The sequence below is a fragment of the Cyrtonyx montezumae genome, unplaced genomic scaffold (assembly GCF_038088225.1).
Source record: "Cyrtonyx montezumae isolate F1298 unplaced genomic scaffold, pur_monq_1.0 scaffold_23, whole genome shotgun sequence".
Lineage (NCBI taxonomy): Eukaryota > Metazoa > Chordata > Aves > Galliformes > Odontophoridae > Cyrtonyx > Cyrtonyx montezumae.
Genome location: NW_027071970.1, coordinates 2810229 through 2826085, shown reverse-complemented (window position 1 = coordinate 2826085; position 15857 = coordinate 2810229). Strand labels below are relative to the sequence as shown.

The 15857-nt window shown below is 58.4% G+C and overlaps 1 protein-coding gene across 1 annotated transcript; it reads right to left on the bottom strand.

Moving 5' to 3' along the window:
* Positions 1–868: 868 nt before the first annotated feature.
* PRODH (proline dehydrogenase 1) lies at positions 869–9270 on the bottom strand. The gene is made up of 14 exons (XM_065738813.1): positions 8989–9270; positions 8698–8906; positions 4908–4942; positions 4511–4660; positions 4363–4427; positions 4011–4127; positions 3782–3861; positions 3465–3546; positions 3089–3181; positions 2853–2999; positions 2585–2760; positions 2402–2500; positions 2215–2303; positions 869–1454 (listed from the first exon to the last, which is right to left on the bottom strand). The coding sequence occupies exons 1-14, from the start codon at positions 9265–9267 to the stop codon at positions 1267–1269; spliced, it is 1809 nt and encodes a 602-aa protein (XP_065594885.1). The 5' UTR covers positions 9268–9270; the 3' UTR covers positions 869–1266.
* Positions 9271–15857: the final 6587 nt, after the last annotated feature.

Genomic DNA, 15857 nt, shown 5'->3' with positions numbered 1-15857 from the left:
AGGGGCTGCGGGGCAGCAGCCATCGGGGACAGATGTCACTGCCCTGAGATGACATGGATGGCACCATTCCTGAGCTGCACTCATTCCTTCCTGCCCCTTTGCCTGTCCAGAAACCACCTCCCCCCTCCCTGGCTGTTACCAGGTGTCACCTACCTACTAGTCTTTCCCGACCTCAGACTTCAAACCACTGGGCATCCCACCCCACTCCCTCTGTCACATCCCCACGTCACTGCTGGGTAGCAGATCCCCGACCCTGGTTTATCCATCCCGGCAGTTGTGAACCCTGCATTCCCCGAGGGGCACAAGGACACCCAGGCTGCCCCTAAAGCAGGGCTGCTCCCCTGCCCCGAGCTGATGCTCCACGAGCCCATCTCAGAGCTCCCTATTCTCTATTATTTTGCAGTTCCTCTTCCAGGCTCTGGGGCTGGAGCTGCCCTGCCAGGTGCTCGCCTCCCGCTGAACATTGTTTTGGAAAACATCAGCAAAAGGAAGAGAGTGAAACCCCGGCGTTGCAGTCACTTCCAAACACAAAGCAAAGGAAAAAGACATCGTTTTGTCAGCGGTTCAAGAACTCCCCGCAGCTGTTTCCCGGGGAAGGACCGCATGGTGACCCCCGGGGCACTCAGCACCGTGCCAGGCTCTGCCCCGTGGACGGAGCCCCCACTCTCGTGCACTCGGACCTCCCCCAGCATTGGAGTGCGGCTGCCGCGATGACTGCTGCACAGCGTGGGCTCTCTGCCTTGCAACTCCCCCTGCTGCTGCATCCAGCACCCAGCACGCAACAAGGCGTGCTGCAGCACCCCCAGCCTTTGCTCTCGGGGAAGAAGTGCAGAACCCAAAACTAGGAACGAGAGCAGCAGTGCTTTAATCGTCGCCATTGGCTGCAAATCCAGTGCTTGGCAGAGCTGAGCTGCAGCCCAACTCCGGGCTCCCCGACCCACAGCACTGCCTTGGCCCCACGGGACAGCAGGGGGATGTGGCTGGGCAGATCCCACCCCCATGATAGGTGCTCCAAGGCCACAAGGCACTGAGTGCCTGCAAAGCTTTGGCTCTGCCTAAGAACAGAGGGGGCATCACTTGGGGCACGGGCAGCCCTACAGTAGTGGCCTCCAGAAGGAGGATGTGTTTCTACAGCAGTAAGAGAACATCTCCTCCCGGGCAAAGGCTTCTGGGGGAAAAACAGCAGCAGAACAAGGCAGGGGAGCTGGGTTAGTGGTTAACATGAAGGCACAAGAGACCCCGCTGCTGGGCACGGGGCTGCAGGGATCAGGGGTTGGTGCTGAAGATGGTGCCTGCAAAAAGTCGCCGCTTGAACTCCCTCCAGAGCAGGTCCCGCTCCTGGTTGGCTCTCTGCATGAAGCCCCTGTTCTCCTGGGCACGGCGAGACAGATAGGGCAGCACCTCATCCACTGGGCCATAGGGCACGTACTTGTAGACAGGGAAGCCAGCCTGGCCTGGAAGGAGAGAGGGAGAGCATGGAAGTGCCCCACAGAGCCTCCAAAGCACCACTGGCTCTGCTGTGACCAAGGGCAAGGATCCCAACACAGGAACCCACGGCACTCCAGGTAGCAATGGTGGTCTGCACACAGGGGACACTGGGACGTCCTATTTGGCAGCTCAGCTCTCTGCCTCTGTGCGGGGGTGTAGGGCCAGCCCAGTGTGTCAGGGCTGGAAGATGGGATTGAGCAACCCACAGGAAGCCTGGGTGCATCCTTGGCCAGTTGCAGGGAGCCCGCCCAGGGCAGGGGGGGAAAAAAACACAGCCGCCTGTCCCCCCCCCTGCTCTGCACAGGGAATTGGGAGGGTGCCAGGGAGAGAGTGCCGAGGTCACCGGCAGCCCTGGGAATGCCTGCAGGCAGGACTGGGCCAATTCAAGAAGCATTCAACTAGAAACATCAAGTTAACACATTTTTCCAGCATGACCAGAGGAGACTGCAGACCCACAGCCAAGCCCTGCTTACTGAGGGAACTCCAGGACAGAACAGCATCCGTGCTGGACAACTGCCTGGTCTGCCTCACTCTGTTCCCCTGGCCTCAGGTTCTGGTTCTGGAGACTGGGACAGATCCTCAGCCAGTCTGCCAGCAACCTACAGCCTGGCTCCACTGGCCCTTCAGACCCCACTGCAGCTGCTCAGGGAGACCTTGGGGTGGTGGTGGGACAGGAGCCCTCTGCCACATCCCATTGCTCCCAAGTGCCAGAACGGCAGCACTCACCCAAGGGGAAGGTGATCTGGTCACACATGCCCAGCAGCTGCCCAAAGCACACCTTCTTCTCTGAAGGATGGATCCCAAGCTCCATCATCCTGCAAGCCAAGCCTCGACGTTAGGGGAAGAGCAGAGATCCTTCATGTCCCATGTGGATTGGCCAACCCAACACGGACCCCACCCCACCATCACCCACCTGCGCAGGGTGAACTTGACCGTGTCCTCATTGTGAGTTGCCACCATGACATTGGCTTTCCGGCTGTGCTTGATCTCCTCTAGGACATAGTCCAGGCACCTGCAGGGCAGCAGGGGGCGGCATGGGGAGGCCGCCCCAGCCCGCTGGGGAGGGAGGCAGGAGCGTGGTGAGGGCACCCCCTACCTGTGGTACATCTTGTTGGTCTTCTCATAGGTGGGGTTGATGGGATCCTCGTAGCCAATCTTGGCTGCTCTCTCCCGCTCCTGCTCCATGTAGGCTCCACGGACCAGCTTGGTGCCGAAGTGCCAGCCTTCCCGGCGCGACAGCTCCACGTCCACACTCACATTGTCGTAAGCCTCCTTGGGGGTGGCCCAGGGTCACCAAACCAGTGCCATCAGCCACCCCGAAGGGCTTACAGCATCACTAAGGCCTCCACCCACTCCATCCCCACCTTCAGGTAGCACTGGTGGGTGTTGAAGATGATGGCCCGCTCCGTGTTGAAACGACGCTGCATCTCCAGGGTGAGGCGGCTGATGGCTGGCTGGAAGTAGCTCTGCTCTGCATCCACCATCAGCCTCACACCCTTCTCTGTGGCTCTCTGTGGGGTGAAGGAGGCATGGACAGCTGCTGAGGCTGCCTGCCACGTGTCCCCACCTGCAGCAGTGCCCGTCCCCACCTCCCCCACACCTTGGCAAGGACGTCCATCCGCTGCAGCATCCGTTTCATCTGCAGTTCCTCTTCCTCGGTGAAGTGGGAGAGCAGAGGCTCCAGCTGCCTGGTCTGAAACGAGAAGAGCCCATTCAGCACTGCCTGAGGCAGCAGCACTTCAGGCAGACAAACACCCTGGGGAGCCCACCCCCAGCACTCTACTCAACGTGTGCAGCATGTGGGGTGCCCACCCCAAAAGCTGCATGCAGCAGGACAGGGTGGGACTCCAGAAGCCCCACACGGCCTGAGGATGGCAACCTCACACCCCAGGATGGGGATGAGCTGTGTCACACTGGCAGTCGCCCCCACTGCAGAGCTGCTTGGTGGGCAGAGCCTGCCCGAAGCACAAATGCACCTTGATGTTGGGGACGAGCAGCAGCTTGGAGAGCTTGGTGCGGCTGTCGATCAGGCTGTTCCAGTCCAGCAGATCCACGGTGCTGTGGGGGGAAAGCCAGGTCTGTCCTGGTGATGGGGTCTCTACCAGCTCCCACCCCACCAGCAAACCAGCAAGGGGCACCCTCACCCAGCCTGTCACCCCTTTGAGAGCCTCTCATTGCTGCAACAAGCCAGCAAAGGCTTTTGGAAACCTCCCCTTGCTGCTGCCCATCTGCCCAGGGTCTTGGTGGGGGTGGCCCAGGTCCCCCAGCACCCTATGGGCTGTGGATAGCTTACCCGCTCTCACCCACATTCTCTCCTGTGAACCAGTGCTGACTCTCTGCCTTGGTCGCGATGCCGAGCTTGGCCAGGGCCTCCTGCCACCAAAAGGAGCATCAGTGCCAAAGCACAGCCAGAGGTGTCACAGTGCTGCCAGGGCCCCTGGGGCCACCTCCTGCAGCACGGCCCCGACAGCCAGCCTCCCCCCAGCAGCACAGCTTCGCTCCTCAGACATCACCCTGCTCACCTGCAGCTTTTCCACCTCCAGCCTCATCTCCAGCGCTGCCCGCCCGCCCTGACCCTGCTCCGCAGCCATTTGGTGGAAGAACCTCCGCCACTTCACCAGCACCTCTGAGAACTGCAGCTGTGGGGATGGAGCCTGGGGTGAGCTACCTGGGCTCAGAGCCTCATGAGATCCCTCCCAATCCCACACGCAGACCCCAGTGCTGTAGTTCTCTGACCAAGAAACCTGGTACAAACCACCCATGCTCCTGCGCTGGGACTCCTTCATGCGCTCCCAAAGCTTGAGGCTGTCCCCTAGGTGGCCTTGGGCACCCCAAAGCACCCACTGCCTTCCCTTTGAGTCAGCAGGCACTCACCAGGAACTGAGGTCTGCCCAGTGCTGTCAACTTGATGGCTGAGAAGCCGTCCTCTGAGCTGCCACCTGGAGAGAGCCACAGGGGCAAGGGCTGTATGGGGCAGGGTCCCTGGCATCTCCAGGCACACAGGGACATGCCAAGGACTTACTTGATGCATCGATGCAGCGCAGGAAGGTCTCCATGTGCTGGTCACACTTGGCCTCGTCGGCGTAGAAATAGGTGCGGGCGCTGATGACTCCATCACGACGATCCCCAAAGCCACGATGGGCGCGGAACTGCTTCTCCCTCCGCTCTGCTCCTAGGGTGGAAGAGGGCAGAGATGTGCCCCACAGCCCCTGCCAAACCCCACCAGCTCCTGCTTCCAGCCTCAGACCTCATGACAGCCCCTAGGGGACACCAATTTGCCGAGGAGTGGGGTTGGCTGAGAACCTCAACATTCCTCCTCCAACTCGTGAAGGAGGAATGAGTCCTTCCCCCAGGCGCCCAGAGCAGCTGGGCCTTCAGCCAGGTGTTATCTGCTGAGAGCAGGAGAGGCCATCACTCACCTCCTGGCTCCTTCTCGGCTGCAGAGGTGCAGGAGCTAAGAAGAGAAACAGGGAAGGTGAGGACCAGGCCAGCAGCACCCTGCAGCCACACAGCAGTGGCCAGGGCAGCCCCAAGGTCTGGCACTGGGCCCCTGTTCTTCCCTCACCATCCCATTGCTAAGGGGGCCAACACCACTCTGTTGGCAGCTCAGGTGCCCCAAATCCTCTCATGGAAAACAAAGAGGCTCCAATACCCAGGACAGCATTTCCTAAAGAGCACACGGGGAGGATGCTCCGGACCTTGGCCCACCCCAGCCAGCTGTGGTTGGGGGCACACACCACATGGCAAGGACAAGACCATCCGTGGTGGGGCTGGGTGTACCACCTCAGGTTGGATATCAGGAAACATTTCTTCTCCAAAAGAGGGGTGCTGCACTGGCACAGCTGATCAGAGATGTGGTGGGGTCACTGTCCCTGGGGATCTTCCAGAACTTTGGGAACGAGGCACTGAGGGACCTGGGCACAGTGGGAGTGGGTTAGGGTTGGACTCAGCCACCTTAGTGATCTTTTCCAACCTCCAAACAGTGGGAGCACCAAACCTCATCCCAACACCAGACTATAAAAGCAAGGAGCTGCTGCAGAGCGGGTCGCACCAAGCCATGGGTCCCACAGCCCCACTGCTGCTCAGCTGTCCCACTCCACCGTGCCTCAGCACCAGCCAGCTGCTTACAAACAAGGCTCAGCCCTGGCTGCAGCACACCTCGGATGTAATTTCAAGCCAGAGCCCCATGTCACAGAGATACCAGAGTTCTGACAGACTGGACTGGTGCCCAAGTCATGAGTTCCCAAGTCATGAGACCCTGCTGGAGCTCAAGGAGCTAAGCCTCTCTGCTGGCCCCCTACATCCAGCCCATGGACAGGGGTCTGATGCAGGAGCCCCTGGAAGGCAGCCCAGAGCCATCTCCTCTCCCAGGAGATCTCTGCTTTGCAAAGCCCCAGCATCACTGTCCCAAATTGGCCATGCCACCAGCTGGGGAGCCTCACTGGGTGGCTTGCAAAGGCAGCACCCACGTGGGAACCCCGTGACAGGGATTAGGAGTTGCTGGAAGCATAAACAAAGCCCTTTCCTCCTGCTGGAGGCTCCCTGGGGCAGCTCAGAGCATAGCAAAGCCTCATGTGAACTGTAGCTCAGCAGGAGCCGTGCCACAACCTGCTGCGTCCTTGGCTTCTGCTCTGCGACCGTGGTGCTCCCTGGGATGGGTCAGGAACCTTGCTGCTCAGGAACGTGAAAGGAAGAAGGATGCCACATCAAAACCCTGATGGCTGCAAGATGCCCTTGGTGCAGGTAGGACAGATATGCAGCCCCAAGCACACCTCGATCCAGCACCTGTGTGCTGGGGACAAGCAGTGCTGACACAGCCCTTCTAGCCTGCACAGTTATTAACAAACACCCCTTGAATTTGAAGTGTTTTGTGTTCCTGAAGACAAACACACCCTTTCCAGCAGCATTCCTGCTGCATGACTGCATCAAACCCTCCACGCTCCCGTGTGTGTGGGGGGGTAGGGCATTCAAAGCAGTGCCATGGTGCTCACTTTATTGTTTTGCATCAAAACAAAATAAAGGAAGCTCCTTCCAGCTGAAGAAATAACCCTTCCTGGATACCAGCTGCTTTCTTTGCAGTGTTAGTTTTGGCAAACACAGTCATTCCCACATCACTCAAATGCCACTCAGCCCAGCTGAAGTAGCTTATACCAGGCCACGGGGGCAGGAAGCATCTCTGAACACTGCCCAAGTGCTCCTGAAAGCACAGCAACCCTTTGTAAGGCATGCTCAGCCCTGGGTAAGCTCAGAACATGCTGGTGCCACCAGCCCTGCACAAAACAGGCCCTGCAAAGTACTGCACAAAGATCCTTCACCTGTAGGATGTCCCGGGACCAAATGTGAAGGAAAAGTGTGAAAATGAGCAGGCACCATTCTGCTTTATCACTGCCAGCGCAGTGCAGCAGGGAGCAGCAGCTTGCTGGAGTGCTGCAGCATTGGGGCTGTTTCAGGATGTTTTGGATCAGGATCAGATGCATTATCTCAGGAGAAGCACAAGGGTCCTCCCTTGTGCAGGTGGCAATGCATTTCAGCCTGGAGGTTGCCAGGAGCTTGCTTGCTTTGCCCCATCAGCAGGAGGTGGGTCTGGCAGAAGTGGAACACAAGGGAGAAGCTATTCCTCAATGACTGCATTCAAGGCAAGCCTCAGGGTCACAGGAAGCCCACACTCGAGCTATGGGCAACATCTAAAACTGCTCAGGGAGGAATCAAGCAAAGCATTTGGTAGAGAATCCTCCAAGCTTGTGCTCGCAGCACCAGAACTGCAGCAACAGCTCCCTGCAAAGAGGAGACAGAAAACACCCTAATCTGCAGCATGCCCTGGCACCCAGCTCCACTGGAAGGGCCACTGGGAACAAGAAGCTCCTCCTGCAGGGGCAGGAGCCTCCTTGCCCACATCAGTGCAACCCTCACCTTGCCAGGTACTCTTCCACTCTCCTCCCAGGGAGCAAAGCCCCTCCCCAGCTGCAGCACTGCCCACCTGTGCTGCCTGCAGGAACCTTTCCCCAGCTGTGCCACCGTGACCTGTGACTGCAGCTCTCACTCTGGCAACTTGAGGACACCCGTAGGGTGCTGGCAGGGTGCCGGGCACCAGCCTGGGCAGGGCAGGAGCGAGCTGGCTGCAGGCATGCCAGGACATGGGCTCAGCCATTGCTTCCCTGTGCCATGTTACTGCTCCCAGCCGAGAAAAAAAAAACAAAGATCAGTTACGAGGATGATTTTTTTTGGGTCCCCAGCTTGCTGCTCGAGGCCTTGCACAGCACTCCAACAGCAGATGGCATCAGGAGGCCACAGATGCACTGCCTGCAGCTGCTTCGTGCCTCCGCGGGCAGCACGGCACCCAGGGTGACAGCTTTGGGGGGGGGTGGGGAGGAGCACCCCACGGTGGCTGCAGCCCCATAGCCTGCTCCGAGGGGGGGAGGGGCAGCAGAGCATCAGGAGGAGGCAGGGGATGGGTGCAGAAAGCCCTCAGTGCTAAGGGCAGGAGGTACAGCCGACACAGGGACAGCGCAAATGCCCGCCCTCCCCCCACCCCCGGGTCACGGACCGCTTACACTCCATTAGGATGCCGAGCACGGCTCGGATAGCAACTCGTGCCCCCATGGCTGCGTGCCCGGGGAAGCACACAGGGATCAGGCGCTCCCGCATCACCGCCGGGGCCAGCAGAGCGGCCCGATAGGCAGCGCTGGGTGCGGGGCTGAGATAAAGCTGCTGGGGGGGGTGGGGGGGGAACACCTGCTCGAAAAGCGGCCACCCACTCCGAGCATGGAGTTTCAGGTGTTTTTAGCACAGCAGGACAGCGCAGCTGCGTGCCACTGGGGGAGACGGCGGCGGCGGGGGGGGGAGAGGGGGCTGGTCATCAGGAAAAAGGGCTGAAATATAGGGGGAGGGAGGAAGGAAGGAAGGAAGAGGCTGGGAATGGAGGAGGGGAGGGAAAGAAGGTGGAAATGGAGGGGGAAGCGGGGTGGGAATTTGGGGAAGCAGACGGGATACGTCGGGGGGGGGAATGGGGGGGCGATGCCGGGGGCCGGGGCGCGCAGCGGGAGGAGGGGCGGTGACGCACAGCGTCCGGCAGCCAATGGGAGAGGGGGGGATGGGCGCGCGGAGCCAATCGCGTTGCGGCCAACTCCCGCGCCCGCCACCTCCCTCCTCCTCCCCACCCCCATTCCCCCCCCCCCCCCCCCCCCCCCCACCCCGCAGCCCCGCGCTCACTCCAGCTCCTGGCGCTCGGCCCGTGCTGGGCTCAGGTCTTCCTCCACGCTGTAGTCCAGCACGGCGCCCACGCCGAACGCCCGGTTCCTCCGGATGAGCGGCTTGATGGCCTCCTGGTCCTCCCCGGCCACGAACTGCCCGTAGAAGGTCATCTTCATCAGCCGCTCGAACAACGCCTGGCCCAGCACCTTCCTCCCGAGCTGCAGCAGCTGCGGGACATCGGGACCTCAGCGCCCGCACTCGCAGCCAGGCATCGCTTTTCCCACCCCCAGCCCGACCCCGGGTACCCACCTCCCGGTTGTGCTCCACGAGCGGTCCCACAGCGCACAGCCCCAGCACCAGCAGTCCCCGCAGCAGCTCGGCGCTGCTTTTGCTGCGGAACGCTTCCTGCGGGTCCCCGAAATCCACGGCGGGGGCCGCAGCCCTCGGGGTGACCGGCGGCTGTACCGGCCGGGTTCCCCCTTTCCCGGTAACCGAGAGCGGTGGGGCGGCCCCGCGTGGAACGGATCGCGGGGCACCCACGCGGGCGGCCGTGGCGTGGAGCGCCCGCACGGCGCTCGGTAGAGCCATGGGTACGGCGGAGCCGCCCGACAGCAACGCCGCCGCCTTAAGTACGTCCCGCCCGGCACCGCCCCGCCGGGCTCCCGCCGGCACGGGCCTGGATCCGGGGGCCGGCTTTCCGCCCCGCGTCCCTGCCCGTTGCCTCCCCCCCGGGTGAGCGGCTGCAGCCCCTCTGAGCTGGGAAGGGTCGAGGGGTGGGGGTGGGGTGGGGTTGGAAGGGTGCCTCGTGTCCTTAGGTGGGGGAGGAAGGGAGCCCCCTCGGAACGGGCTACGGGCGGATAAAGGGATCTCCGAACGCTCGCAGCCATCCCCGGGTGGGTTGTCGCCTCCGCGGGGATGCCCCGGTGCGGGATCTCCGAGCTGGGGTCCCGGCAGTGGGATGGGTGACACTGCGAACCCCCGCTGGCTTACTCCTTTGTGGGTAGCACTGAACCTGGGTCAGGGTGCTCCCGGGCGCTCCGTGCAGCCCCATTCCCCCCCCCCTTGTCCCCGGCCCTCCCTCCCCGCCCTCCCCACGCCGGGCTCCTGGCACGGGAGCAGTCGACGGGCACCGCTCCCCACCCGCTTCGCCGTGCAGGATCGCTCAGGAAGGCAGCCAACCTCCTGCCGGCCCCAAAGTGCCATCTGGCGCCCGGCGATGCTCAGCGCAGCCTGCGGGCTCGGCCGGGGCTCCAGATCGCGGGCCCGGAGGCAGAGGAGGGCATTGCTCTCGAGCAAAATGTTGGCGATGAATAAAACAGGCATTTCCTTCCAAATATTTGTTGCACTGTTCCCGCTGTCGTGCCCCGGAGTGAAAGAATCCATTCGGAGCTCCTTGCTGCAATGTGCACGTGGAGCCTCAGCTCTGAGTTTTCTCACATCTGGGCACCAAGACCAAAATCTAAAGAAGAGACCCCAAATAATTGGATGGAAACGCAGATCTGTGTGTTTGTGTCAGGGTGTGATGCTCACAGGCGAGAGCACGCATCCCAGTCACTCAGCAGTCAGCACTGGGCTGGGAAGTGTCTCTTATTGATGGGCCGAGAAGCTGTAAGATGTGAAGAAACAAATCTGAAGGCAAGACAAATAGGTGAGAAGGGGATTTAGTGCGGGAGGAGAAGGCGGTTTGGAAGCGGGAGGACACAGCATGCATATTTCATGGGCCGGCGCTTGGCGGAGAAGCATTCTGACACAGTGAAAATAACAGATGGCAACGAGTTACAGCAACCGCTGGTGGCACTGGGAAGGGAGAGCTGTGAGCTGGAATTCACTGCTCCTGGGTTTCAGCAGTGATGGGAGTTCCAGCAGTTTGAGGTTACTCTGTCCTTCTGATCTGCTCTGGAGAGGTCGCATCTGGGATGCTGGGTGTTGTGCTGGGCTCCCCAGTGTGAGGGAGTCCTGGAAACAAGAGAGACTTCAACAAAGGGCTGTGATGATGACAAATGGCCTGGAGCAGCTCTCCTACAAGAGGAGACTGGGAGAGCTGGTCCTGCTCAGCCTGCAGATGAGGGGACTCCAAGGATCCTCTCCATATCCTTCAATACCTGCAGGAGGTGTGGACTGGATGGTGCCTGGCTCTGGGACAAGAGGCCATGGGCACCAACTGTGACTTGGGAAGTTCAGTTTCAACATCAGCAGTGCTTCATTTTGGTGCAGGTGGCTGAGTGCTGGCATGGGTTGCACGGAGACCTCGTGGGGTCTCTTTTGGGATCTTCCAGAGCTGCCAGGATGTGACCCTGGGCACTGTGCTCTGTTGGCCCTTCAGCACCCACGTGGTCAAGAAGTTCTCTATAGGTGGCCAAGCATTTTATCCCCATGCTGGTGGCTGTAGTGGTGATAGTCCATGACATAGGGCCATATCCAGGCAGCTGGAGCTGCCATGTACCCTTCCACCAGCTCTGAGGGCTCCTGCACCTCCTTGGGAATGCAAATACTGATGGGATTGGGAAGCGAGGAGGTTACACTGGGGCTGATAGCTAAAATAAAGCAGTATACGAAAAAGCTAGAGCATCTATTTTGTCATTGGCTGTGGCTGTGCTGTCCTCCTTCATCTCCATCCTTCCTCTTCATTTTCATCCCACCCTCTTTTTCCCCCAGCCCCTTCCACCATCCCTGAGGTCTGCACACAGTCCCAAGGCCCCATACAGTGCCACATAAGGGGCTGCTCAGGCTGAGACAGAGAGTCCTTCTCATGCTCCACCATCCTGGATAGGGGGGTGAAGCTGGGATGGCCATCTGGGGGAGGGGAGTGGGGGAAAAAGAAGTGAGTGAATGCCTGAAGCCATTTCTCTGCACTTGCAGCCTAGAAATGAATGTGCTGTAAGATTTCTGTAGAAGCAGTGTCTGGGGAATAAACTTAAAAAGCCTTTTTCCGGGCTGCCTCCTGTGGCAAGGGGTTGTTTACAGAGCTGGGATGCCAGAGCGCCTGGAAGGGAGCCAGTTCTGTTTTAGCCCATCCTAAATGATTAAAACACCTCACGCTGGGGAGCATTCCTTGGAAAAGAGCAGAGAAGGAAGGGAGGGTGCTGGGATTCGGGTCATCTGGATGGGAGCTGGGTATCCTCCCATGGGGTTGCCTCCAAAGAGCTCCTCATCCCACTGTGCAGCCCCTTGCAGGGTGCAGCCCTGGTTCAGGGAGTGTGGGCATGCAGGTCTCCCTGCAGCATCCAGTATCAGCCAGGTGTCACTGGGCTGGGGGACAGCAGCAATTTCCAGGCTGAGGCAGGTTAACTTGAGCCACCTTTGACCTTGAGAATGGGGCTGTTCCTTATTGATGAACGCAATGTCTCTTTTTTCTAAAAATACGCTCTTAATTACGGTGCCTCGGGAAGCAGAGATGTGGCTCAGCAAAACCTCATTGATCTGAGGGCTGCTGCAGGCACAGTGAAACCCGTGGGCTTGCAGAGTCTCAGTGCCCACCACGCTCCCTTTGTAAGGTGGGTTATTCTGCTGCGGGGCACGAATCGATGCTCAGCATGTGGCTGGAACCGATGCTTCCCTCTAACCAAGTGTCACTTGCTTTGGCTTTTTAACTTTCTGTGTATTTAACTGAGAACAGATAGTGTTGAGTGGCCCTTGGGCTTCTCTTCCAGTGGGAAAAAAGAAGAAAGAAAATGTTCCCTTTCCCCTTTCACTACGGAGATGCCTGCAGTGACAGGGGACAAGCCATTCTGTTCTCTTTTTGCTGTTGTTTTCCTGTTCTCCTTCTCCTAGGCAAATGCTTTGCAGGGAACTTCGCACTTTCTTCTTGTTCCCACTGCCACAGGGGAATGACATTCCCCCAGGACCATAGAGAAAAGAGGAGCCAGGGATGGAGCCCACATGCAGCACAGCTGGCCGCTTCTGCCTGATCTTGCATTGGAGTGGGTAAGAACTGAAATCACCTCTCAATGTCACCAGCCCATTTTCTGCAGGTTTTCCAGTGGATGGAAGAAGGCAGCACTCCAAGCCCCCGCTCCACAAGCTGGCTACGTGACAGCTTTCTGCTGGAGTGACTGATTTTGTATTTTCTAACACAGGACGAACAAAGCCATTTTCTCTCATTAGAGGTGCTGATACAGCTGGAAAGCAGTGAGCTCGTTTGCTGTAAGCTCCAATCCATTTGCATCTCACCCACTGCTCCCACAAAACCCTACCCTCCAGCTTGTCCTGGCTTCAGCACTTCTCATGCCCTGTCTGCTTTCACTGAAACTTGGAAAGAAAAAGACTCGAGGATGGAAAATTTCAACCCTAAAGGGCGAAGAGGGACAAGATCCAGGCAGGACTTGGCAGGGAGAGCTGACAGCGGTGCCGGCGCTGGCCGACACTTTGGCTTCTGCTCCTTCAGGAACTGCTCTGTGGCTTTGCTCCATCCAGGCCATGTTCCATGCGAGGAGTGGGGGATGGAGCCACGGAACGGGTCGTGCTTCCCTTCCCGACCCGGAGGAGGAGCCGGGGCGGCGGGCGGTGGGAGCGCGACGTGGCCGCTCGGTGGCGCTGCGGCTCCGTCCGCCGGGGACGCACTGGAAGTGGGAGCCGGGCGGTGCCGAGGCGGTGCCGGGGCGGGGCCGGGATGCTCGGGAGCCGGGCACAGCACCGCGGCAGCAGAGGAACCCACGGTACCCTCCGTTGGGCTCGGCGTTAGGAACACTTGGAGTTTTACCGAAAGGACCCTACGAACGGCAAGGCTGTGGGGTTCCCGTATTGCTGAAATGGCTAATGCTGCAACCCCAGAGAGGCTTCTCCTGCTTGCCCGTCTCCTCGCTGTGCCCCTCAGGCTTCCAGAGGCTGAGCGTAGCTCGGAGCTGCCCGTCTCCCACCGCAGCCCCGCCCCAGCAGAGCGCTGTGGTTCCTTCAGTTTTCTTTAAAAATACAAATAGTTTGCTCGCACGCACAGAGTGAAGACTCTTCGAGCAAGCCCTCCTCCGAATCACGCTATCTGCTTGCCCCAATTATGTCTTTATGTGCATGGGATGGGAGTGTGGGGCAGTGGGTGTGAGTGCACACAGGGCAGGGCACAAGGGCATGTGTGCATCCGTGTGTGCTGGGAGTGTGGGGTGAGGGTGTTACGGGAAGTATGCCTGTCAGAGGATGTGCAGCTGTGCCCAGCAGGCCCAAGCAGGTCTCTCTCAGCTCTGACCCAGGGATGTGCTGTGCTGGTTGATGCACAGTTGCCCCTTGCCAGACACTGCTCCATGTGCCCTGTCCCCAACCAAATAGTGGTGGTGCTTCATTGCTGCTCCCTGGGACAGCTGCAAGAGCTGCAGCAGTGAGCATCCCAGCCCAGCCCATCCGTCACACACCAGCTTGGCATTTATGAGGGGCATGAAGCAATAAATTCTCTCTGGATCTGCTTGGGAGCTGATGTCAAGGACGGGCTTGGCAAATCTCTGTTGCTTGCTCTTGCTGCCTGCTCCTCCCAGTGCCCTGGAGTGAGTGTGTTTGTTGGAGAACTGCAATTTTAAAGATGAGCAAAATGGCATTTGGAGTGTTCTGGGCCCCCCAGTACAAGAGTGACATGGACACTCTGAGGTGAATCCATCAAGAATTAAGGCACTGGAACAACAGGAGTGAAGTGGTGAACCTCCACCCCTGGAGGCACTCACAGCCTGCACCGGGTGACATGGGCAGGGATTGGCAATGGGTCACCTCCAGCCTCAGCAGTCTGTAAGGTGAGCTCTGGGAAGATGGAGCAGATGTCTAAGAGCAAAAAAATAAAAATAAAACCCAAAGGGAAATAAGGCAGTTTAGGCTGATTCTTGACAGTCATGAAGGGCAAAGGTGGATGGTGGTGGGTAGTGGAAAAGATGATCCACTCCCCCCAGACCTCCTTTTGTCTGCCCAGCCTCACCAGAGGGCATCAGCGGGGAACTTGGTGTTTTCCCAAAAGCAGCAACAGTTTGGTCCCAGAGCCACGTTTCCCTGCCTCTTACTGGAACACAAGAACAACAGAGATGCTGCACAATACATACCTTGTCCCAGATTTGGCATTTTTTTTTTTCCCACGAAGGGTGCTGGGATTGTGATTAAACCTGGTTACATCGTGACATTTTGCTCTATGAGAAAGCTCTTCTTGGCTGTGCCCAACACTGCGGTGTTGCTCAGCAGAGCACAGACGGCGTGACAACAATTTGGCTGCTAGAATTGCTAAAAATAAAACCCGCTTTTCTTACTTTCTTACTTTCTTTCTCTCTCTCTCTCTCTCTCTCTCTCTCTTTTTTGTCCTCCTCTCTCCAAAGAACCGTTGCTGCATCACACCTTCCTCTCAGTCCAAAACACTGGGCAGAGGGTTGCAGCCATGCTACTGGGCTCTGAATGTTGATAGTGGATGAGGAAATGGGGAAGTGAATGTCATGGGGTGCATCCAAAGCATCTGCCATTGCCTGGGCTGCTCAGAGAGGAGCTCTTTGGGGTGCCCTATGGAGAAGGTCTTCCTGAACGAGGAGGCTGGGGCTCACCCCAAAACGTTCCAAAATATTTCAAAGAACTGAAGACAGACGGTCTGATCTGTGACTCCTCATCTTTTCCATCCCCTTGTTTTCTCTTTGCTACATAGAGATGCTGTGTTTTACCCCCATGCTTCTCTAGGATCTCTCGAGCCTTCAACATTTGTCACAAACCAGTGCCAACGGCTCAGAGCTTGCTTGTATTCTCCAGTGTAATTTTGCTCGATCCCTGACTACTCAGACAGATTGAGCTTACCTCAGCATCCTGTAAGTGCTTCCTTCCTGGCCCCGGTTCCCATCACTCACCGGTGCTCACTGCCCTAGAAACTCCTCACTGCTCGCTGCAACCCTCTATGTGTACTCTCTTTGCTTCCCTTCTCCATTACAAAACTCGAGTGTCGAATCTCTATTCTCTCTGTTATACACCCAGTGCATTTCTGGAGCTTCTGTCATTGCCTTCTATCTTCTTGCTGCCTGCCACTCACTCAGCCTTCTTGTGCTACACCCATGTGCTCGAGCTATCCCTTTACACTCACCTTTCCTCTCTCATTCCCATTTTTATAGGATTCCTTTTTGATTTTCAGAACACTAAAGTGCTCCTGATGCAGCAATACTGGTCTTTTACTGTTGTCCCACAGTTCCTCTGCGTCAGGATATTTAGCTGCTGTGCACCTCTAATAGACTCTTTTAGTAACT